This window comes from Falco biarmicus, chromosome 5 (assembly GCF_023638135.1).
Source record: "Falco biarmicus isolate bFalBia1 chromosome 5, bFalBia1.pri, whole genome shotgun sequence".
Taxonomy (NCBI): Eukaryota; Metazoa; Chordata; class Aves; order Falconiformes; family Falconidae; genus Falco; species Falco biarmicus.
In genome coordinates this window covers 52,561,214-52,586,352 of record NC_079292.1, presented here as the reverse complement: position 1 = coordinate 52,586,352, position 25,139 = coordinate 52,561,214, and the positions used below count along the sequence as shown (strand labels likewise).

Below are 25,139 nucleotides of genomic sequence, written 5' to 3'. Positions count from 1 at the left end.
TACTCATACTGGACCAGTGTCATACAGTACTTGCAATTGGTTTTAGTTAACTTTGGTAATAAAGATAATGCTTTAATGTGTTATATAGAAGAATAATCCTATTATAGAGACACTTTTTAGAGACCTAGTAGTACATGGAGGGTGAATTCTGTTTTTAACAATTTAAAACATTAGTTTAGAGTAGTCTACATGGACACACCAAAAATGTTAGCAACAAATGGAATGTATGCAGCCAAAGTCTCAGAAAAAACAATTAATAAAAACAAGCTTTTAGCTAAGGCACAGTACATTTGCTTTTCAGTAAACATATATAACGCTGTCATGTTTTAAATTAGACTTCTTATAGAAATCTAAAGCATGTATGAGTTTCATAGTATCTTCAGTATATGTTGGTAGGGACCTATTAAAAGAATTAACCTTGCTTAAGAGCACCAGTAAATCATTAGTATTGGTTTGAAATATTTTCCAGTAATGTTATATTTTTAGAAATTACATGGATAAAGCGCGAGAATTTTACTGTTTAATAAAATTAATCTAAAGTCAAGAAATTTGTTGTCACATGAAGTAGAATATATCAATTACATTTTGTTACATTGGGGTAGTTACACATAAGTTAGTATCTCTCTTGAGCTTCAGTGCTAAGTGTTTCATACAGAAAACCGAAAGTATGTTTCTAAAGATCTGACTCTAAAAATCCTGGAGTAATTTTCATTGAAAACAATAATGAGAGGTTTTTTTCTCCTTATGACCAGTTGACATTATTTTTGAATTCTAAGCTGTAAAATATTTTTCCTAAATTAGGTATAGAATTTTGTTGAGAATGATCTTGAATGTTAACCTTTTAAATTTCAAGACACAGTGATGTCCTTTTTCTTCCCCCTGGCTGGAATTATCAATAGGACATGCACTTACTAGTGTCTCATTCTGCTAATCCAGTGCTTTCATTAACAAAAGAATCTTAATGTTAACAGTTTGAGGCTGGTTTACTTTAGCACGAACCTAAAGATTAGAGATACTCTTTTAGTTAATTTGTGAAAGAGAATTTGAATACTAGTTGGTGAAGCTTGTTTCACAGATTTCTCTTTAAAGAAAATGGTAACTCAGCTGAAATCAAGAGATATGAACTGATTATTGCAGTTGGTGGATCTACTTGTCTGAGACTTTTCAGATTCATATTTTTAGTTTGTCCTGCTACATATAAGGCATACTCCAATGTGGTACCCAAAAGAAAAGAAAAACAAAAAGAAAAATAAAGAGCAAATTTGTAGCTTTTGTAAACATTTATTGTTTTTTTTCCCTTCATAGGAGACTTGCATTAGTGGCTCAAGTGACAATCTCTAATTCTGAAGGCTAATTAATTTCTTGTGATCCAAACTCTTCTCAAACTATTTTTTTCTTTTGATGGTTTTATATTTATTTATTTATTTGTTTACTTACTTAATGTTCTATGTGAGAAAGCTTTTTTTGGAAATCGTGTTTCTGCACACGGTAAACACAAAGCATCATAACGCATGAAAGGACGGTGCATATTAGAGTGCAGATGTAACTAAAGCAAGTAAACCGTATGCTATGAATCCAGAAAGGCACCTGAATGTTTTTACAAGATTTTTGCAGATCTGAATAACTAAGATATAGGTGACTGACTACGTAAATAATCTTCCATCTCTTGCCCAGTTGAAATGTACCCACAGAGAAAGCAAAAAGCTAGGAAAGCTGTCTCTCATCACTTTTTGTATTGAGATATTTTTTTCTGCAAATGTATTTATTGTGCCAAAGCATCACTGGATTCACTGTGCCCCTACAGACCTTGCTAGCTGTGGTTAAGTGGGTTTTCTGCATAAGCATATAACGAGCATGAAAGTAATAGGGAATGAATGAGGAAAGGAAGCAAGAAAAAAATAAAATCCCTTGCCATGAGAGGAATTCATTTGCTCATTGCTTACTGTTCCTGAAGAGTCTTGTGACCTTTGATAGCTTGGTGGACTTTTTGTTGAGTAATCTTACTTTACCAAGTAAGAAAAAAACAGGAAGGATGGGACGCTGGAATGTATAATAGCCATACTGTAAGATAGCATTCCAAATATAAAGTTATGTAGACACAGAGTCTAGACAGCTGAAACCCTTTGAAAAGTTGTTGATCCAAAAATAACATATTTTACAAATTAGGTGTGAAAAAATCATTATAAGGAGTAGAAATAGAGTGGTTTGAGTACCTTCCAAATTATTTTTTTTTCCTTTTCTTCAAAGGAAAACGCATTTTTATAGAGTTCTACTAATTCTTATGTGTTTTGTTTTGAAACTACTGGAATTTAGTTAAAGTTTGGTTAATGCTAAAGTATTCATTCTTTTCAGTTTTAGCTTGACTTGATTATGATAATGTCATTTGTAAAAATTCAGTCATATGATTTTAGCAGTCTTTTTTTTTATGTGAAAGGTGTAAGTATCGTGTAGTACATTTGTAAAAAGCTACCTGTTGTGATTCTCTTAGTGTTACTGAAATACCTGATAAAATAACAGTTCATCAAGGTATACACATATATAATAATTTTAAAGCAAAGTATCATGTATAATTCTAAAGCTGAAGAAATATGTTTGCATGTATATATATATATATAAAATGTGATTTTGAGATATGCCTTTAAAATAGGAATTTATTCCATTATTAGATGCTATTTTATTTAATTTCATTTTGTTCTTAGGAAGTGAAGATCACTGTACAGGCAGAAGGGAAAGTTCTTAAGTAGCAGGCTTCTTGGGGATTTGGAGTATTGTTTCTTGATGGCTGAGTTTTACTGTAGCTTTCTCACTATTCATAAATATGTTCTGCAAATATTGCAGTTATATTACCTGTCATATTCATTGCATTTTTTCTATATTGACTACATTTTAAAGATATTGAAATAAGAGCAGATCAACAAATAACTAAACATTGAATATAATACATGAGACTATTTTTTTTTTAATTCCTTTTCCTAACTGTCTGAAGTATTATCCATCAGTTATTTTCTGTGGGCTCACTTTCATGCACTTCATTGCAGGACAGTTCCTCCTAGAAGAATCCCGCCTGATAGAAGCAGCTGAGATGGCAAAAAAGGCAGCTGAACTTGATAGAACAGAATTTGATGTTGTTTTCAATGCAGCCCATATGCTCAGGTTAGTGCTTTTACATCTACCTTACTTGATTTTCCTCCCTTCTTCTAGAGGAAAAGTCTTTACAGCCTTTGCTTACACAATATTCTTTTTAAAGCCCAACAACTCTTTTGAATAATTAAATATTGCTAATCAGATAAAGAGGATTGGAGTGACGATGTTTTAGGATTTAGCACTTTCTAATTTTCTGTGCATTATCTCATAATTTCTTGCTTTTAGAAAAGTCTGTTTTTCACAAGCAAGTAATCTTTTTGCTTGCATGCAAGAACAAGTGTTCCTTCTGCAGGACTTCCTTTCCCCTGATTTTTAGAAACAGCATGCATAGCAACAGAAAATATAGACCATATTTCTGATCTGGATATAACTAGAGAATACTGAGAATATTAAGTTTTTTGTTAATATCAGTAGGGAATGCTACAATAATTAGAAATCTAAATATTCCCAGGCTAATTATGACTTTGAGACTCATAGGAGCACTTAGTGATATTATCAGAATCTGTGATTTAAAGTGTAGTCTTATATCTAATTCTGTTCTCCTATCTGAATAGAATAAAATTTTAGACATCTTTTTTTTCCTTTTAAAGCTGTCAGACCTGGATATTCAGTAAAATTAAGCTTCTGCCTGAACATTATCATTAAACTCGCATTACTGTAATAGGTATCCTCCATGCTTATTTCTAGAATAACTATCTAGTTATTGCCTATTGTCCACTTAACAGCTATGAGGATACTTGATTTCATTTAGATTATATGTATGCTTAGAAAATGCATGAAAAAGGAAATAAAAAATATACTTCATTAGCACAAAACAGTTATTGAGATAATTTCTCTGATGAAGATATCTCACTTGGCTTTTTATACTTTTAACATTTAGAATTTGAAATGTAAGGGGAAAAAAATAGTGTTACAGAGATTAAATCTGCTTCTAGCCAAGTGACCTGTCTTTCAGAGTGAAGACTTAATGTAAGAGGATTTTGAAATAAGCCCCAAAACACACTTTGAGAAATAACTCCTAACTGCTTGTAGATTAGAAAGGAAAGCAAGACAAATGGTTCACCGGTAAACAACAGTTTGTCCTGCTGCAGGTGTATTAGCTATTTTAAGGATCCTTCTCTTCCCCCTGATTATTTTGTGAATGATACCTCTCAAGACAGAATTCAGTAATTTGAAACATTTAGATTAATGAAACAAATTCACAGCAATGAGAAGCATAGCAAGTTTAAAAAATAAAAAAAAGGCTTGGTGGTTTAGTTTAGCTGGAATCCAACTGTGCTCCTTTGGGATACCCAGTTGATCTAATTTTTCACTTAAATACTCAGCTTTCTTTGTGGGAGATCATAATGTCTTCCTAATATGCTCTGGGAGTCTAAAGTGGTCTGGAGGATTTAGCAAAAGTCAGGGTGGCGAAGTTAAATTCAGTGCTTCCAAGTATTTGCGTTAAACTGCATGTGTTATGATCTGACTGATTTTTGCTAAAAGGTTATGATTCTGTTGTCTGCCTTTGTTCACTGCTTTACTTAGCAGTTTATTCAGTATATTGCTTACATAATAGGCATTGCACAAGGGGAATGTACATTCATACATTAGGAGAGAGCAGCTACAAATCCGTCATGAGTCTGTGGGACTTCAGAAGAGGCTGATCTTCAGGATATTTAAAATGATGGAGAGCTGAGGTGATTCCAAGAAGAAAGCAGATACCAAGATACAAAGGAGGAAGGAAAGGAGGGAGTACTCAGACTAGTATAGAGTGATACAGCTAGAAACTATGGATGCTAAAGACAGTCATAAATGAAAGGCTGATATTATTAAATATAGTAGCTTCATGTAGGTGACAAACTGCTCTTTAGGCACTGCAGACAGCTATAAAATCTGCCTGGTAAGTGTGTAAGAGTTTTGAATGGACCACACAGCTGTGAGGTAGAAAATAAATTGTAAAAGTTCACAGGGCATGGAAGCAAGTTGACTGTTGTGAGAAAGTTGTGTTGTGGTCTAAGAGATAGGAATTGATATTAATGTGGATGATGTAAGGTTTCCAAAATGACTGGGAAGTAATAACAGCAACTTAGATTTTTGTGTAAATTCTAATATTTTTTTCAGACCAAATATTCTACCCAGTTATGTACTGTTGAATTAGAAAGGAGTCGTCTTTCCCTCCAGTCATACTTCTTTTTCCACCATGAGCCCAAGGGGTGTCACGAGTTTCAGAAACGTGTAGACATTTATTTATAATTGCCAGCAAATTCTTTCAAACTTGGGATATAGCTGCTTTGGATAGAAAAAAATCACAATATTCCCTCCAAGTCCAATTTTTTTTTTTTTCTACTCTAGTGCTATTTTTTTTCCCTTTTTCTTAATGCCTTTACTCCCTGAGAAAAATATTTAAATTAAAATGCAACCTAAATAAAAAATACCAAGTTTTGAAAATTTTTAACTGGAATGCTGTGGGGGTTTTTTGTTTTTTTTTCTTAAATTTGCAACAGAATTGTTAATTGTGTTCAAATGTAGTAGCAATATTTGTAGATAGACTGTTCTCAGTTCAGCAGTCACAAGAAAGACTCCTTCTGTCAGGTATTCCAACACTGTTTGCTTCCTCTCCTTGTGACTAAATCTGAAGTTGAAATCAAGAAAAAAAACCCTGATTTAGTTCTGTTTGCAGTCTTGAGAGACCTCCCTGTTCCTAATTACACAAACATAGTTATTAATTCTTTTGCCTAGATAACTTCTGTAGGATCCTGATAATGCAGTGCCAGATGAATCAAGTCATCTGTAATAGCAGTGGGATGTGGGATGAATGTAATTAATTTCTTTGCAACAGTCTGGTAACTTTCAACTTGCATAGTACTTGCCTGTAAGATTTGTTTTCTCAAGAAATTTGTTTTCCAGACAGCTTCATTCAAGGATCATGTAGCTGTTTGCATAGTTCTTCTTAAAACAGTAACTGGTCATGTGTTTTACTTTTGTAGTATTTGCTATGCTCTTGGTTATAAGAGTTTGAAGCCTTTCAGCAAAGCTAGGTACATTTTAATGGAATGTAGTGAAGCATATATTTGTACTGCCATATGGCTGCTGTAGCTTCAGTGACTGAGTCATGTATTAACAGTGCTAAGTTTCACTTTGTGTGTACTGAGGTGAGCTGCCATGAGATGGGTTTCCTGTGATCTAGGGGGTGATTGCTTTTAGAATGAGGAATGACACCACCGTACTAATTGGAAACAGGAAAAGTGCTTTATGTTGTTTCTAAATGAAAATAAGCATAGGAAGAAGAGCTTTGCATAAAAGCACATTTTGTAGGAAGAATTGGGTTTTTTTTTTCACACTTCCATAAGTGGGTTGTTCTGGTAAATACTCATATTACATGAAGTTATAGCATGTCTGTTGCCTATTTGAAAACAGAAGTCTAAATTAGAACAATACTACATGACATAGTCTTTGTTTTTCAATGAATTTCTGTGAGAGTATTTTGGCTCCTGAAAGTACATTGACTGACCACAGATAGCTGCTGGCACTGTCTCATAGGCACAAGTTCACTCTGTGTTACTGTCTAAACAGATTTTCTTCATTCTAGAATTACTGTCCATGTGTTTAAATATGTATGTATGGCTAAGCATATAGTCTATGTAATTTTTTTAAACAAAAAATGTGAATGAATGGTTAATGTAAGGAATCTGATTATGATTTTGTTGTGACACAAAAAGGTCCATTAAGAATGCCAAGTATCAGTATTCAGTATTTTAAAACAGCAATCTCTTTGAAAAAAAACTGCTTTATAGCTGGGCTGACATCCATGATTTTACTTTAAAAAAAAAAGTCGATACTCTGAAGCCTTATACCAATATGGTTTAACCCCAGCCAGAAATTCAGTACCACACAGCTTCTCACTCACTGCCCTCCACCCCTGGTGGGATGGGAAGGAGAACTGGAAAAAGGTAAAACCCATGGGTTGAGAAAAGAACCGTTTAATAGTTGAAATAAAGTAAATAATTAATAATAGCAACAACAACAGTAACAATAATAATTGTAATGTAGAGGAGAGGGAGAGAGAGGAATAAAATCCAAGGAAAAAACCCAAGTGATGCACAATCCAACTGCTCACCACCCACTGAATGATGCCCAGCCAGTTCCCGAGCAGCGATCAGTGGCCCCCAGCCAACTGCCCCCAGTTTATATACTGAGCATGACATCCCATGGTATGGAATATCCGTTTGGCTAGTTCAGGTCAGCTGTCCTGGCTCTGCTTCCGCCTTGCTCCGTGTGTACCTGTTCACTGGCAGAGTATGGGAAGCTAAGAAGTTCTTGATTTAGGATAAACACTACTTAGCAACAGCTAAAACATCAGTGTGTTATCAACATTACTCTCACACTAAATCCAAAACACAGCACTGTACAAGCTACAAAGAAGAAAATTAATTCTGTCCCAGCCAAAACCACAACAACCAAGCAACTGACAGGTTAAAAATAACCCTACACCATTCACATGTTTATGTATCTAAACCAGTCAGAATTGGTGGTGTTTCTCTCTTAAAGCAGTATTTTTTGCAGTGATCAACACAAAGATTCAAAACGAATGCAAGCTGAATATAACTGTGTGTCAGGAGAACCTAAGAGCTATGTGTTGTGAAGCACATCGATGAGGTGTCACTGGCAGTAAGCTGGAACAAAATACAGGGAACTGGTAGGTCTGGAGGCTCAGGTTAAGAGATATGAGAGAGTAAAAAGATGAGGCATTTTTGTCCCTTAAAATAAGATTGAATGCTAGGTGTTAATGGGGGAAATCAGATACGTTTTCAAGGTCAGTCCTCATGAAAAGATTTAAGATAGAGGTTGAAATATAGCTTGTAACTAGGAAAGGACTATCTTCTGAACTTCTCTTTGCTTCCTTTTCTTCCTTCCTATTTTATTATAAACATTTTATCTAATGTTTTACTCTAATGTGAATTTTGTTACCTTTAGTAGTGTCCTCCTATTATTTGACATTGATCCAGGGCCCTTTCCTGCTCAATGGCATAGGGTTACTGCAATTTCCTACCTCTGTGCCTTTAATTTTTCTCGAGGGAAAGCCATTCCAGGGCTTAACATAGCGATTTTCTAGTTTAGATTTCCAGTGAAAATGGGAACCAGAATTCTGCTGTATCTTAACTGAAGGAACTGCTGCTGAATGCCCCAGAAATGGAACTGGCATATTCCTGATCAGATTAGTGTGGTGTGCATTCATTTCTATAAACCATTTTTAATGGAGAACTATAAATTCAAACTGATTGCAACTTAGGAATTAATGATCCATGTTTCAAGATGTACATGTGGGGGGAAAGCAAGCCATGTATTACCACTAGGCTCAGAGGGGACGAGATTTTAATTTGTTCCATGTTCACATGCCAACACTTTCTGGAGGTGAAGTGTACTGTCTCTATCTGCCTCTTGGATAAAGCACCTTGTTTATTGCACAGAATTTCACCATGTTTAGAAATGTTTTGTTTCCTGACAGTTTTGTGTAAAGTGGAAAAAAAACCAAACCACGAACCTCTGTGACATGTTTCATTTTATGTGCCTTGTAGTGAATCCTGAAATTCAGAAGTATGTGATCATTTTTTTCCGAGTTGTTTCAAGTGCTACTAATGCCCAGCAGGAGTGATTCAGAAGCAGGTTAAATTTATATTTTTAGACATTCAGTCGTTTCTAACCACTGCAACCACTGAGTCAATGATACATGTCCAAAGTAATTTAGAACAGTTAACAGGTATAAACCAGGTTCTACTTGGCAAATTATTAGTCAGGAAGTGGTTTCAGCTTGCATGTGAATTATGTGAGAAACTTCAAAGGGATTATCCTTCCTTCCTTTCGCCTCCCAAGACTAATAACTGTCAAAATGTGTTGATTGGGATTAAAAGCCTATCATGTATTATGTGGTTAATATTTAAAATTTGGGTGGATGGGAACATAAAATTAGAACACAATTTGATCATTGAATAAAAAAGCATGTAAAAGCTCATGTAATGAACAAGGTTAAATCTCCAGATAAAGTGCTCAGTTGATTGATATTCTTTGAGCTAGTAACTGCTCTCAGAAGCAGCAGAAAAGAGAACAAAAAAATCCCACCAACCAGCCCTACTCAGCATTATGCTTATTTTCTATTTTTTCCATTCTGTATCACAGAAGTGCATCTGTATTCACATAACACAAATATGCTGAAGATCTGTCCTAATTCTTCTATGAAAGGACCTAACTTTTCATAGAAAAAAAAAAAAGTATCTTTAGCAGCAGATATGTAGCCTGCCTGATAGTCCTTGTTGTTCTTAAATGTTTACCATCTTGCTCATGACATGTATGTGATCAGCTGATATTCATTGGGCTAGTAGCCAAAAGCAATAGTTGAAGGAAAATAAGAAGGTGGAAACAAAAGGAGAAAACACGAGTTTGAGAGAAGAGATAAAAAGGGCCCGTTGAGACAAAAATGTGTTTAGATTTCTTTGGCAATATTTTGCATTTTCATTTGAAAGCTTTAAAGTGAAAACTCAGAAGAAATAAAAATCAAACTACTAGAAGAATGTAGATGCCATCTATATTAGTAAGGAAAAGAAAAAGAGTTGAGCTGATAATGCTTCAGGTACCCAGCAACTCATCTTGTTCCCTTGGGATATGAGATCTAAATTTAAATCCCCTATCAGTTTGATGTGAGTAAATGTTGGAATCAGAACTGTTTTCTGAATGAATACCCCAAATCATGGAAACCTATTTCTGAGAAACCTTTGTATTTGATACTTATATTTTCTGGAATACAGTGTTCTTAGAAAGAAAACTGCATTATTGTATAATCTACAGCTTCATGATTTACTGTTAGTATAGCTAATTATATATAAAAAAAAAAAAAGCCAGATTTTCCTCTGGGAAAGACGGGTATGTCTCTGTTTTTGCCTCAGATGAGTGTTTGACCTTCTGCATTTCTCTCTGTTGTGTACTAATATAATTTCAGAACTAAACAGAAAATAAAGGTAGGCAAAGAGGATTTATGATAATAATAAACATTCTGAACTATAAAAAGTATTATAGATTGACATATTTTGTGCATTTATTAGGACAATATCCCTAAACAGTGGGAAGTAGTTGTGGTTTTTTGTTTTTAGCTATTCTTTAGGTATAGTTTCTTTTTGAACCCAAGGAAAATGAAGTATACTGTGTTTTTCTGTCCTGATAGACAAGCCAGTCTCAATGAAGAAGCCGAGAAGTATTATGAAATGGCAGCAGGATTAAGACCTAATGTAAGTACCTTCTTTAATGTTATCCATTACTGAAGTTGATGAACATGCTGCAGTGCTGAACCCTTTCTGCTGAGGAGAAACTTCTTGCTGGAGCATTTGATCTCTTGGCCTATATTATATATGTTATTTTAATGGTTAATTATTGGATAGGTAAAGCTGTTAATTTGTCAAACCAATCACTGTACATTCAAGTTACCTCAGTGAAGGTTCTAGCAACAAATCTTACTTGGCTAACATACTTGGAAAAGATTTCTAGATTTAGATTTCTTTACCTTTAAATGTGTTAACTTTGGAAAGCTTTCCTAATTCCATCTATTCTCACTAATAAAAGAGGATGAAAGGCTACTCTGTGATCCGTTCAGAGCATTTAAAATGATACATTTATGCTTTTTCCTCTGCCATGAACTTCTGACAAACATTATTGTTCAACGAATTTAAAGATTATTTTACCTCTAAAGTTGTATGTTGACAAAGAAATGCTTATTCCTTGAAGCAGAGAGATGGAGGAGTATTTGACAGACCCTTTTTAAAAAGAAAACCTCATTTCCAATCCTATTGCATCAAGAACTAAAGAAATAAAATAGTTTATTTTTACCATTTTTTATTCAGTGTTACATTTCTTTTCAGTTACCTTCACATTTTGGAATAAAAAAATCATGAATAAATGGGACAGTTTTTGTTTTAAATATCTAATACTTTGTGCAATAAATCAAATCTAGAACACGCTCCTGTCACAGAAGTCTATAGTGCCAAATATGAGGATACAAGTCAGCAATTTTAAGTAAAAAAAAAAAAAAACAACAAAAAACAACAACAACAACAAAACAAAAACAAAAACAAAAAAAACCCAAGTAAAAAAAAAATACAAGCTTAAACCAAATTTTTTTGAGGCCTAAGATTCAAAACCAACACCAGCTAAGACTCAAAACAAGCTAACAAAATATAATTCAAAAAAACAAAAATACCTTATTCATATGAAATTGCACACTTTCACACAATCTTTTAAGAAGAACTCTCTGAAATCTATATATTTCTTTAATTCTTACTTTGTGAGACAGCAATTTAGATTTGGTGATTCCTTATGCTTTCAGATGCAAGACTTGGGTTTTTTTTTTTTGAATGGGTACCTTAATTTTGAAAGAATTCCCTCAGTTGCCTGAATATTGGTACAGTTCCTCTTCTCTTTTCTGCCATTAATTGTATTTTCAAAATGTTTCTCAGATTATAAAAAAATATATAACCGTATATTAATATTATTGTATGCATGAGGTTTCTCAGAGAGCTTTGGAAGTAGCTGAGGGCTTCTAGCTCATGGCAGTGGTACTATTAAAGCTAGGTATTTCTAGGTATTGCTGACAAGCTTTACATGTTAAGACCAAAGTATCCCTTTTGCAGGATAAGATCATCAGAACAGTTTATTATAGCAACTTTCTTCTGACTTTGATTAGTTTAAATGAAAATCTAATAGGCACTGCTGTTCAGCTTTCTTTAAGAGATAATTTAACTTTTACATTCAAGATGATAAAGTTTAACTTTTTAGCTAAGCATAGTATGCATATGGTTCATGAATTTAAAAAAATATTTTAATGATGCAGAGTGGGAAAGTTGTATCCATTTTCACTGCCAACATCAACTGTCTGATGACTCTACAAGGGCAGTCTCTCAAGTATGAAAATAAAAACAGAAATAGTCATACATATCTTTCTTATTATTATTAACTCTCAAATTTAGCATAATAGTTTCAGAGTTGAAGGAAAAGAAGCCACTTGAGGAAATTTTCTAGGTACTAAGCAATATAATGCAGACATGTTAAGACGGAAGATCCCAATTGTTCCAAAGGGGTATGGAATGTAAATTAGGAAACCCTGGTACTACATAGCTACATCTGTAATGGTAAATTATATGCACCCAGGACTATTTTGTGTTGATCCACCCAGCTCCTCAGAGCATACCCAGGTACTGCCTGAGAGACTGCAGTGGCCCCATCCACAGCTGTGAAGGAACCATCTTCACAGCTTGAAAATGCCCATAATTTAATTTATTATTTTGAATATAGCCTTCATATCTTCTCACTGTCTTGTGAATATGAAGGATCATCAAAATTGTATGAGTCAAGATACTAAAGAAATATCCTTAAGCCAAATACAGTGCTGAAGGATTTTTATTTTATTTTTTTGCAGAAAATTGAAAATACTAGGTGTATGAACATGGTATAATGTACAGATGCATGCACACATACAGTTCTGTATATATATATACACATACCTATATGTATATTAGTGTGCACTTGTTTAATGTTAGTTGCTAAGAGGTCTGTTCCCAAATTCCCTCTCGATGAGAATACTGAGTGGCAGCACTAAAGTCTTGTTCTGTGCAGTGGGTCAGCCTTGTTCCTAGAACTATTAAGTGCTAAAAGCATCTGTTTAACAGGAACCTTCCTTCCTCTGGTGCTTCAGATGATACCTGTTGACATTAGTTGATTATGGATCAGGATCCCAAGTAAACTGTCTCTCTGCTTTTTTTTCCAGTATGTTGTGGTTTTTTTCTCCTGTGGTTCCCCAATCCCTCCTCCAGATCCCAAGTTGAAGGTCCATTTCTCTGTTACCAACTTCTTTCCTATTAACTATATCAAGACAATTGTCAGTTATTCTTGAGAATTAGACCTGTGCCTGGCTCCTGAGAGGTTTTCAGCTAATGCAGCCTGAAACAAAACTCAGATTTCCACTCTCTTGCATCCATTTCTTTACAAGTATTACATATTGTGTAATATCTCTAATATCACTACTATAAAATGCCATCCTTAGCAGCAATAAGATGTTAGTAACGCTACAAACTCAATCTTTTACTGATTGTTAGTGAATTTGTATACTCAGTGAGCTTTCATGACACAATTTTGTTTTCAGCATTTTTGCTTTGTTTTCCTTTTGCATCCCTTCCTTTGGTTTCTCAACTGTTCCTGTTGCTTTTGGAATACACAATACTTCCTCACCTGTTTCCCCGTATATAAGTCGTTTGGATCCAGAAGCTGCTCTGCTGAGCTCTTCTAAACCCAAATCCAGTTTAAATGGCCAGCTGAGTTATAACTTTCAGAGCTACTTGGCTATTTCAGGTTTTTTTCCAGACAGCACTCTCCACTCTTGCATTTGTCTCCCATGCAAGCCTTCTTTTATTTCAGTGTCTCAAGACGGGGGAGCAGCAGTGAGCAACCAATATGCCTTCAAGTCTGAGTCACTTTCTCATTCAACTAATCCATTTTTATAAAAGTTGTGACTAAGGAGGCTAAAAACATCCCTAGAAAAACAGTGTTCAGTTACAGGGGAGATGTAACTTCTCTGAAACATGCAAGCCATTGGTTTTAAGAAAGCAAACAGAAAGATTTTAATTTTTTAGTATTGGGGGTGATTCATTCATCATTGAACTGACTCTGAGAGGACTGAAAACTATGGAAAATGCCATTTGTTTCCTCCATGAAAAGCTTTGTTAGATGAATAAAGTATTTGCAAAAAAAATATACCCAGTAAAAGAACAATTGAATACAGCACATTTGTGTGTACAGGGTGTTAAAATGTATATCCACACCTTGAACATCATCTTTGCTTTTGAATACACACCTTCATTCTGCAGAGTGCAAAAAAAATTAGAATACTTTGGTACAATAGCAACATCAGCTAAAATGCAGTTTGGGTGCAAAGAAAAACCAGATCTGGCTAGTATTATTATTCCAGTTTTAAACTTTAATGTTTTCTTAATAATGTTCATGATTGGCCTTATTTGCAGTAGGTGTTTTTATCCTCTGTGAAAGTAACTTCGCGTCAAATTTCAGAACAGCAGTATTTTCTGTAGAATATAGTGCTGCTGTGGAGATGGGAATCCTTTGTCTTAAATTTCACTGAAGAAACAAGCATTCTCAAGATTACGTCTATTTATTCCCAAATAGGCTTCACAGACTTGACTTTCCCCTGGAGAGCCAAGGGGGCGAGGGGAATCCAGGAAGCAGTTCAGAGAGGGTTTCTGCTTTTATTTGCTATAAATTGTTTCTTACAGGACTCCCTTTTCCTCCTTCAACTCCACAGGTAACCTACAGAGATTAGCTTCCTTAGACTCTGGATATTTTTGAATACTTTCCAAAAAATGCATTCCCACATTGTGTGTTTATCATGATCAAACCAAAATCATTTTAGAGCCTTCTCAGTGAGAAGCACATATGTGTTTGTTCTAGCAATGTTGGCTTGGATATATGTTATATGTAGTCTAATTTTAACAAATATAGTTGCATGAAGACATGAAAGTGTAAGTTTCTTGGACAGCAGGACATCAATGCAGTAATTATTCTGAGTGGGAGTATTGCTGAGGAAAATCTGTATTCAGAGATAGTTTCTAGGTGCCCTATGTCTGTTCACAAATCAGGAAATTGTTTTAACGAGTTGTTAGGCAGTCTAAAATGTGAGCTTTAAGCTCACTTTGTTGTGGAAAAACTGGTCATCTAGAAACTCTCTTTAAATTGGCATTCTTTACAAGAATGTGAGATACTGACTTTGGCTTCAGCTTTTATTCGACTTTTTAAGACATCATTTGTGTATAGAACTGCATTTCTAATTTTTTAAGTCTGAACCTGAAGCAGCCAATCTTTGAAAAGCTGCTCTAGAACCCCCACATGTCCAATGGCTTTTGAGAGGAAAGGGCACTTTGAAGTGTGACCTCAAGAGTATTAAGTGAAAGAGAGCTCACCAGAGCCTTAAGACTTTGAGCCACCACCTTGAGCTGATTGGCTTAGAAGCATTCCTACAGGAGGTGCCATGACCTGCAAGTCACTGCCATCCCAAGCACATATTAGTGCTGCTTGCAATCTGGAGCTCATGACAGCTTTAAGCCCCATGTCATCGGCACATTGTCAGAAACAGCTGTTTCCACTCTACTACTTCAAAAGGGCTTGATTAAATGTCTTACTGTAACAACATATATAAAGACACACACATAGAATGAGGGGGAAAGGAGAAATGTACTTATAAGTAAAATAAATACAGTTTCCACTAGATGGTTTAGTCATGATGTGGGGGACTAAACCATTTCTTGACTTGAAGGGTTTATGTAATCAGTTAACACAATATCATATTAAAAAGCAGTTTCTACAAGTGCTGCTTTTATTTTTTTCCCCAATGCTGGAATACAGATTTCATGTCAAAGTCTCCAGGCTTGTAGTAAGCTCTCTACCTTGAGCTGTCTAACAGTAGAAAGAAGAATGCTGGTGGTTTCCAGATAATTGACTGTATTTTTATAGCCACCTTATAGATAACATGCTTTCAGTGCCTCCTTATGGGAAGTGTTCATAATATATGGGGTTTATTCATAGCAGGACCTCTAAAAATGAATATACTTCCGATAGTATATACATCTTTAAAAAATAAAGTAGATGTTGGATTTTGTCTTGAAACATATGCAGCCAAGATCTGCTTTATTATGTATTTTTTCCTTAGGTGCTTCCATGCCAAATTTCCCTATTTGACTTTCTCCTGAACATTCAGTAATTCTCTCATATAGCTTTACCAGGCTGGGAGTAATTGTGAAGGAGACAGCTTTAATCCATTTTGCCAGCTTTGTTAAGGGCATGTCCTGTTACTGCCAGGGAGAATTTTCATAAAAGTTTTAAGACCTCCTGCTATGTTAGTTCTGCTGCTGATGGCAGTAATGAATGGGTTTACAATGATTCTTGAACTGTCTGCAGCTGATCCCCAATTGACAAAAACCTGGCATTGTTCCATGCTTCACTGGATCCAGTGTCATCCTCACATTGCTCCAGGGATGCTGCAGATCCCTCACCAGTGATGAATCCATTGCTCTTGCAGCTCTTTGAGCAGGTCTGCCTAGTCCCTGTTATCCAAACCCAATTAGAATGTCTTGCCATCATGCTCCTGGTTTTCAGAGCATAACATGAATAAAGCTGATATAGCCCTCTAAAGAAACAGTACATACGTGATTTTTACACCATGTATTGTTGCCAGCAAAGCATGACACTTTCCAGCTGAGAATCCTTGTTTTAAAACGTTCTTTTGCCTGTTTACCTGTTTATTCAAAGTAATGAACACATGGCAATCTTTTATCTTTATGTGTTGGTGCCATGGACCACAGGACTTTATTTTTAGGTAGTCAGCATTCAGCAGATTCACCTGTTAAGTTGTCTTCCATTGCTTGTGTCTACCTTTGCAGAAAATACAAAAGTGGGCTTTGTGAGGCAGGTGGGGCTTCTACTGATTGCCTGCCTGCCTTCTGAGCTGCTTCTAGATTCTTCTGCCCTATGCCAGGGCTGTACAGCTTCCCACTACTAGCACCGGCTGCTGCTAAGCCTCACATTGTGGAAGGCTTCCTCTCAAGTGTGCCAAACTTTCTGCCTCAATGATGTGAATGGCTGTGGTTTCTTTCCAGCCCAGAAACACTCTTGGCCTCCTGAAAATGCCTCTTCTCTTCTCTGCTGGTAAAGGTGTGAGGAATAAGAAGACTTCCCTGGATCTAGTTCTTCCTCTTTTCCTACTCTGTTGCATCCTAAAGACTGAACCAATTGTTACAGGGCATGCAGGACTTTTAGGTACTAAAAAGGGTACTGTGGCTTTCTAGTGAGAACGTCGGCATTACTGATGTGAACTTTATTTGCAGTTGGCATTATTTTAATAGTTTGACTTCAGACAGACACAGGGATGGGAGGCTTAGGCATGAATCTGCTCCACTGGATGGGGAGATAGTGGAACACCCTTAGAGAAAAGAGGACACCACTCTGATTTCAAAAGGATGAGAGAGCACTTTCTTAGTTCCTGTAAATTGGGTAGACTTCTCCATTGACAGGCAATAGAGGACTGACTCTTGAGATTTGATATGAGAATAGCTGTGAAATTTTTCAGCCTGCCTAGCAAAAGGCTGACCTGGCCTAAAGGTTGTGCAGAATGGAGAAATTCAAGAAAATTAATATTAACTAAATGCAAGCTGCCTTTCATTTCAGGTAGAAAGGCTCTTCAGTGTCTGCACAAAAATAGCAACATTTCTCCATGTGAAAAGTTTATTCCATGCATGAAGTTTCTCTTCCCCTCCTGAGCTGGAAAGCTTTTTAAATCTAATTTGGGCCCCCAGCTCAATTTTCTTTTGTTGTCGTTGCTGTTTCACCCCTTCCAGGTTCTTACACTCAGTTTCTCTCTCCTGTCTGGGGCTAAGTGCAAGGCAGATATGTTCTCTATCCAGCTATTTGGGGAAAACTGTGTCTTCTTTTGAACTAAAAGTTATCTTTCTATATTTGCAATTATATTTGTTCATGGTCTTCCTAAATATTTTAAAGACACATTTAGGGTTTTTGTCATACACAATTGTCAGCTTCAAGACCTGCTGGTGTACAGGCTGTTGTGCTGAATCTTAAAGTATTCCTACTTCAGCAGAGATTAGTGCCTCCCACCTTATAAAAAACAACAGGAAAAACAAACAAAACTCCCCATATAGCATTTCGCATCCCTATGATCTCCACCAGAGGAAAAAGAAAGAACACAGACTATTAGAATGGGGATATTTACCTCTAATACTGAAGTGCAATATCAGGATGAGTTGTGTAATTTGAAAACCAATTTACTCAGCTATCGAAAACACTGAATTTCTTTTGGGAAATATGAGAATATTTATAGCTTTACCCCAGAAAACTCTACATGTGTTACAGAGCTGTGGCAGCTCTGTAAAAGCAAAGATTGAACATGCTTCTGGGTGATTATTAAATACTTAAATCTGTCTCTCTATTGTGATCCATCTTCATGTAAGGTGCATAGGAGATAGCTGGAAATCATGTCATTACAGTCCTCAGCTTCAGTTTTGTGAGGGTTAGAATATGGGGAGTTCATTTGTACTTTTCTGATTATCCAAGCAGTTCAATATGCAAATAGCTGAGATCAATTGGCTCACTTGGTGTAATTTGTGAGCTTTGGAATAGAATTAAAATGCCTTTAAGTTGCTGTTTATTTCCCATCTAGAATAATTTGTTGTACATTGACATCCTAATCAATACATAAGTATTTTGTCTGTGCAAGTTCTAAATTACTGAAAAGAAAATACATCTGAGTTTCTTCTGCTTACATAGATATTGCATTGCAGTAACACCATTGACTTTTTTTATAGCTGCTTCTGTTTCTCCTGCGTGTGAGAGGTCAATGGAGCTCTGTAGTTACTGATTTCTTCAAGTGAAACTATGCAAGCAGCTCTGAACTCTTAGCGGAGTTTTTCAAAGAGTAAGCTGCATACCCAGAAACACTTAGCAAAGTAAGCCAGAAACTTATTGCCATAGTAATTTGGAGTGCTTTTCATTTCATTTTTAGGTATGAAAATGTTTACAGATTTCCCATAAATATTAGTCCTTCTATGGTCTAATTACTAGCATTATGTATTTTCTGAATCATTCATCTTTCTGAACTGCAAAATGTATAGACATGCTTTTCTTTAACAGGGGGAACAAATGTTGGAAATAAGCAACTATATACTAACTTCTCTTTTCTAACTTAAATAACCCTAAGATCATCATTAAACTGTCAATTACTCCTACCAAGAACAGTTGAAACAGTAATTTCATGCTTAATGTAATTTGAGAGAAAAAAAACCTTTCTAATAATTCATGCACTATTTGCGTAGGACATAGGTCATATAAGGTTTTCAGTATGTCAGGTGGTAACACCTTGTGCTGCCTGGAGCTCCTCATAAAGTCTTTTATTCACACAAAAAAAATACCCCGAACTATTTTGTTTTATGCACCCATTTTCCATTGTAGGCTGTATTGCCTCAGTGTTAAAAACGTTTATGTGACTAAAACTCTAAAAAGTGAAAGACCATGTTTTCACAAAAATCATGCATGTTTCTTATGATTCAGTGATGTTTCCTAAGAAGATATTCACCCTGGTATTAAGCTATAGGTTCTGGTTTCTCTCCAGACACCTACCTAGATACAGAACACTGTTCTTCCAATCCCATCAGGTGATTGTAATTATCAATGGATAAGTTGTAAATAAAGAGAAGACATTCTCATACCAAATAATACTTGAGCTATTTTATTGTCAAGTCCTTGATTCAAAAATTGTATAGGACTGTACCTCAATTAACTTGAGCGGAAATCTTAGTGTTCTCGCATTTCTTTTTCTGTTTTTCATATGTGGAATAAACAAGGGGAGTTAGAGATGTGCGCCTGCCTGCAGGGCTATGATCTTATTGGCATTATGGAGACGTGGTGGGATGGCTCCTAGACTGGAGTGTTGGAATGGAAGAATACAGACTTTTTAGGAAGGGTGGGCAGAGGAGACAAGGAGAGGGTGACCAGCCGGAGCGCATGGAGCTCTGCCTGGGGGTGGATGAGGAGGCAACAAAGAGCTTATAGATCAAGATTAAAGGGAGGGCAGGGACAGGTGACATTATAGTGGGGGCCTGCTACAGGCCACCTGACCAGGAAGACTGGGAAGATGAGGCCCTCTCTGGGCATAGAAGCAGCCTCATGTTCACAAGCCCTAGTCTTTGTGGGAGACTTCAACCACCCCAGCATTTGCTGGAGGGACAACACAGCAGGGTATAATCAGGAGGTTCCTAGAATGTGTTTCCTTCTCCAAGTGACAGAGGAGCCAACGAGGAGAGGTCCTATGCTGGACCTTGTTCTCACCAACAAGGAGTGGCTTGTGGGGAATATGAAGCTCGAGGGCTGCCTTGGCTGCAGTGACCATGAAATGGTGGAGTTCAAGATCCTTGGAGCAGCAAGGGGAGTGCACAGCAAGCTCACTACCCTGGACTTCAAGAGAGCAAACTGGCTTCTTCAGGGATCTGCTTGGTAGAATACCATGGGATAAAGCCCTGGAGGGAAGAGGGGCTCAGGGAAGCTGTTTAATATTCAAGGATCACCTCCTCCAAGCTCAGGAGCAATGTGTCCCAAAAAGAGGAAGTCAGGCAAAAATGCCAGGAGGCACGCATGGATGAACAACAGGCTCCTGAACAAAATAAAACACAAAAGGGAGCCTACAGAGAGTGGAAGCAAGGACAGGTAGCCTGGGAGGAATACAGAGAAATTGAGCAGCCAGGGATCAGTTTAGCAAAGCTAAAGCCCTGATAGAATTAAATCTGGCCAGGGACATCAACGGCAACAAGAAAAGCTTCTGGAGGTACATCACTGATAAAAAGGAAGACTAGGGAAAAAGTGAGTCCTCTCTGGAAGGAAACAGAAGACCTGGTTACACAGGACATGGAGAAAGCTGAGGTACTGAATGGCTTTTTCACCTCAGTCTTTACTGGTAAGTGCTCTGGCCACACTGCCCAAATCACAAAAGGCAAAGGCAGGGACTGGGAGAATGAAGAAGCACCCACTGTGAGAGAAGATCAGGTTTGAGACCAAGGAATCTGAAGGTGTACAAGTCTGTGGGACCTGATGAGGTGCATCTGCAGGTCCTGAGGGAACTGGCAGATGAAGTGGCTAAGCCTGGTGAAATTCCCACTGACTGGTAAAGGAGAAACATAAACCCACTTTTAAAAAGGGAAAAAAGGAAGACCTGGGGAAATTCAGGCCACTCAGTGTCACCTCTGTGCGTGGCAAGATCATGGAGTAGATCCTCCTGGAAACTATGTTTTAAGGCACATGAAAAATCAGGAGGTGATTGGTGACAGCCAACATGGCCTCACTAAGGGCAAATCATGCCTAGCAAATTTGGTGGCCTTCTATAACGGGGTTACAGTGTTAGTGAATGAGGGAAGACAAACTGATGTCATCTACCTGAACTTGTGCAAAGCATTTGACACTGTCCCACACAACATCCTCATCTCTAAACTGGAGAGACATGGATTTGACAAATGGACCACTCAGTAGATAAGGAACTGGCTGGATGGTCGCACTCAGAGTTGTGGGCAACAGCTTGATGTCCAAGTGGAGACCAGTGACAAGTGGCATTCCTCAGGGATTGGTACTGGGACCAGAACTGTTTAACATCTTCGTCGACAACATGGATGGGGGGATGGAGTGCACCCTCAGCAAGTTTGTGGATGACACCAACACGTATGGTGCAGTTGACACACTGGATGGGGGGGCATGCCATCCAGAGAGACCCTGACAGGCTTGAGAGCTGGGCCTGTGCGAACTTCATGAAGTTCAGCAAAGCCAAGTGCCAGGGCCCACACATGGGCCAGGGCAATCCCAAGCACAGATACAGGCTGAGCAGAGAATGGATTGAGAGCCGCCCTGAGGAGAAAGAATTGGGGGTGTTGGTGGATGAGAAGCTCAACATGACCCAGCAGTGTACGCTTGCAGCCCACAAAGCCAACTGTATCCTGGGCTGCATCAAAAGAAGTATGACCAGCAGATTGACAGAGGTGATTCTCTTCCTCTACTCAGCTTTCATGAGACACCACCTGGAGTACTGTGTTCTGCTCTGGGGCCCCCAACATAAGAAGGACATGGGCCTGTTGGAGTGAGTCCAGAGAAGGGCCACAAAGATGATCAGAGGGTGGGAGCAACTCTCCCGTGAAGACAGGCTGAGAAAATTGCAGTTGTTCAGCCTGGGGAAGAAGCTGGGGGACACACCTTATAGCAGTTTTCCAGAATCTAAAGGGAGCATACAGGAAAACTGGAGAGGGACTTTTTTCATGGCATGTGGTGATAGGGCAAGAAGTAATGCTTTTAAACTGAAAGAGGGTAGATTTAGATTAGATATTAGGAAGAAATTCTCTGCTGTGAGGGTGGTGAGGCACTGGCACAGGTTGCCCAGAGCAGCTGTGGATGCCCCATCCCTGACAGTGTTCAAGGCCAGGCTGGATGAGGCTTTGAGCAGCCTGGTCTAGTGGAAGGTGTCCCTGCCCACGGCAGGGGGGTTGGAACTAGATCATCTTTAAGGTCCCTTCTAACCCAAACCATTCTATGACTCTGATATCTGGAGTCTTTATCTGGTATAGGGATATGTTCAGTCCACCATCAAAATTATTTGAACAAAAAATGTTGTGAGGTCAGCTAGGTCTGGCTCTTGGAGCACAGATTTGTTTCATCTAGCATACTAGTGGGTTTTGTCCACATCTTAGTAGACACATACTTTTTTTGCTGATTACATTTCAGTATGAATATAACTGCAACAGTTGTGCTTGTACTTAACTATGATCTTCATTTACTGAATAATTAAAAGAATAGTTTTGCAAAACTAATTAATAGGAAGTCACAGTGTGGATTTGTACTACTGACAAATAAAAGGAATCATGCTTTGAGATGATGGGAGGCAGTAGTTTGTAAAGGTGCAGTCTCTTTGCTGAAATTATGGAAGTGATGATGTATTATTATGTATGGATAGACCTATGCACTTGATTGTGATTCACAGTCTGATAGTAATATAGCAGGGGGTACTATGCTGCCTGCGTCAGTTCCTGGAGAGTACAAGATTGGCTTTGCCTTGTAAATGTAGCCCTCAGTGTCAATCAAACATAAAGTGCCATGAAATATAGAACTCGGCAGTAGAGTAGCATTTCAGAAATTAATCCGTTTGCACTCAATTAAAAGAGAATCCAGCAAAGTTTTTCCTAATAGAGTATTCTAGTGCTGATTCTAGAAACAATGCAATTAATTTATTATGCAATTAGAATTGATAAGAAAGTTAAATAAGCCCAGCATTAAATAAGCCCAGCAACAGTATATTCTAATTACATTCTTATTAGGATGTTTTGCAATAAGTAACTTCCTAATTTTCTTCCTAATCTATAGTTCTGATGTATTTCTCAGTCTAGGAATGATTTTTAGTTGTGGGTTGGCAGTCCTATTTGAATCCCCACCCCCCCACCCCCCAAGTTCTGGAGAAGTTAGGTTTCTGTTTCACAAGATGGTTTTGATATTACTGGTATTCTCTCCCACCCTCCCATACCTCTGTGTGTATCTAGGTGACTGTATAGGCGGAAAATGCCCTACAAATAAGGGTGGTTTTGGTCTGAGATCTGCCTGAGTACTGTTATGTTTGCAGACTGCTAGGAAGGGGATGCATAGCAAGTGTCTCGCTGAAGTAATTTTCTTGGGATTTGTCTTTAAGTGTAACATCAGTACCAGTTAGAATGTATTTTTCCCTGGGAAAGTTACAGCCTAGAGATCTGGAAAGCAAATACTGGAAAGCAAATATACATTCAAGTGTACCTACACTTTTGAAACATGCCTTCCATATAATGAACAGCTCTGTTACTGAGACGGTTTTACTAATTCTTCAGGTGCTCCAGTAAAGATTGTTTTTCTGTAACAGTAAGTAACTTTAATCTGACATTATGGTTTGTAACAGTGCCAGTTGCCTCAGCATCTGGCTCACTCAAACTTACTAAAAACAATTACTGTGTGAAAAAAAATAGAAATCTTTTGCAATATAGCAACAAAAGTAAACATGAAAATCCACAGTAAAACCCTAAACTAAATTCCATATGAAGGTTTGCTGTATGTCTCTTTAGATTCTATGGTGTAAATAATTGATACATTCATGGCGGAGTTATTTGTTGGAGTTTTATTGTAACTCAGTAGTTCTGCTTCATTTCTTCACATTCTAACTGCATTTAAATACGCTTAAAATTACCAAGCTTGTTTTTTATTATTTTTGAAAGATCAATACATGATCCTTCATTAGTTCTGTTTGAAAAATTCTGTTCTGATAGCTGCATTGATGGACTTTATTTTGCAGATTAGTTCACAAATTGGGTGTTTTACCCACGATAGAAGAAGAAAATTCTTTCTGAACAGAGATTATGGAAATTGCATAGGAGGCAAACCTTTTGATTTAGGGTCAAAAAATGAGCTTTAACGAAAAGATTGCTGGTAGGTAGGACCCAAAGTTAATTTCTGTAGGATCCTGTGGTGTTCATATAGAATGTATGGTATGTATAGTGAAAATATTTAATGAGAAGGCAAATTAACTTGAGCTGTTGACTACAGAACTGAATAGCAATTCTGGTGGCCCTGGATCATAGTTTGCCCCATCACAGAGGGTTTTTTTCTGGGGCAATTTGGAGCAAGCATCTGGTTTTATTGAGTAATTTTTGACATTGAATTTCAGAGGCAGGAATTGAACTTTGATTTCTTGGTGCTAATCCTGCAAATATTAGTTGTTTTCTTCTGCTTTTAGAAATAATTAATTAAACCTTTTAAAAAAGGAAAATATTATTCACAGCATTGCTTCATGTGTCCATTTCCTAAAAATGTAGTTTGCAGAATACAGAAAGCTTCTGCTTGATAAAAGCAGCACATGCAGTGTCAAGTACAACCCTTCAGAGTAGGATGTGTAGATCTACCACTGAACCTGTCTTATTGCTATTGATATTACTTACAAAGCTCAGTAAACATATATGTCACTGATCAGATGTAGTAAAGAAGGCTGCCCTAGCAGAAAGTAATTTTATTTTTTTACAGGTCACAACATTGTAAAAGCCTAGCGAACAATTAGTGCCCAGTGGTCTTACTATTAGCGACCAAAAGACCAAATTTTAGAAACTACAGCCTTAAAATCTTTATGCTACAAGAATCAAAATTAAATCCTTGTGCTTACTCTGGAAATTAATAATTTTAATATGTACTGTAGATTTAATTGCTAAATACTATATAGGGAACACCTGCAGGTTGCTGGCTGCCAAAAAGTAGGGTATGAATTCTTATGAATTACACAGAGCACTGTAATTCAGCACGTTGCAAAGGACCAATAGTATGTGCCTCTTTTCTCAGCTGCTCTCATCATCCTGTGGGTAAAACTGAAA

The 25,139-nt window shown here is 37.1% G+C and overlaps 1 protein-coding gene across 2 annotated transcripts in view; it reads left to right on the top strand.

Moving 5' to 3' along the window:
• TMTC2 (transmembrane O-mannosyltransferase targeting cadherins 2) overlaps positions 1–25,139 on the top strand; it is a 254,058-nt gene that overhangs the window by 217,333 nt on the left and 11,586 nt on the right. For both annotated transcript variants that reach the window (XM_056341389.1, XM_056341390.1), the window contains 2 exons: positions 3,039–3,153; positions 10,340–10,403. In XM_056341389.1, coding sequence (XP_056197364.1) covers positions 3,039–3,153; positions 10,340–10,403 — 179 coding nt within the window. The remainder of the gene's footprint in view (positions 1–3,038; positions 3,154–10,339; positions 10,404–25,139) is intronic.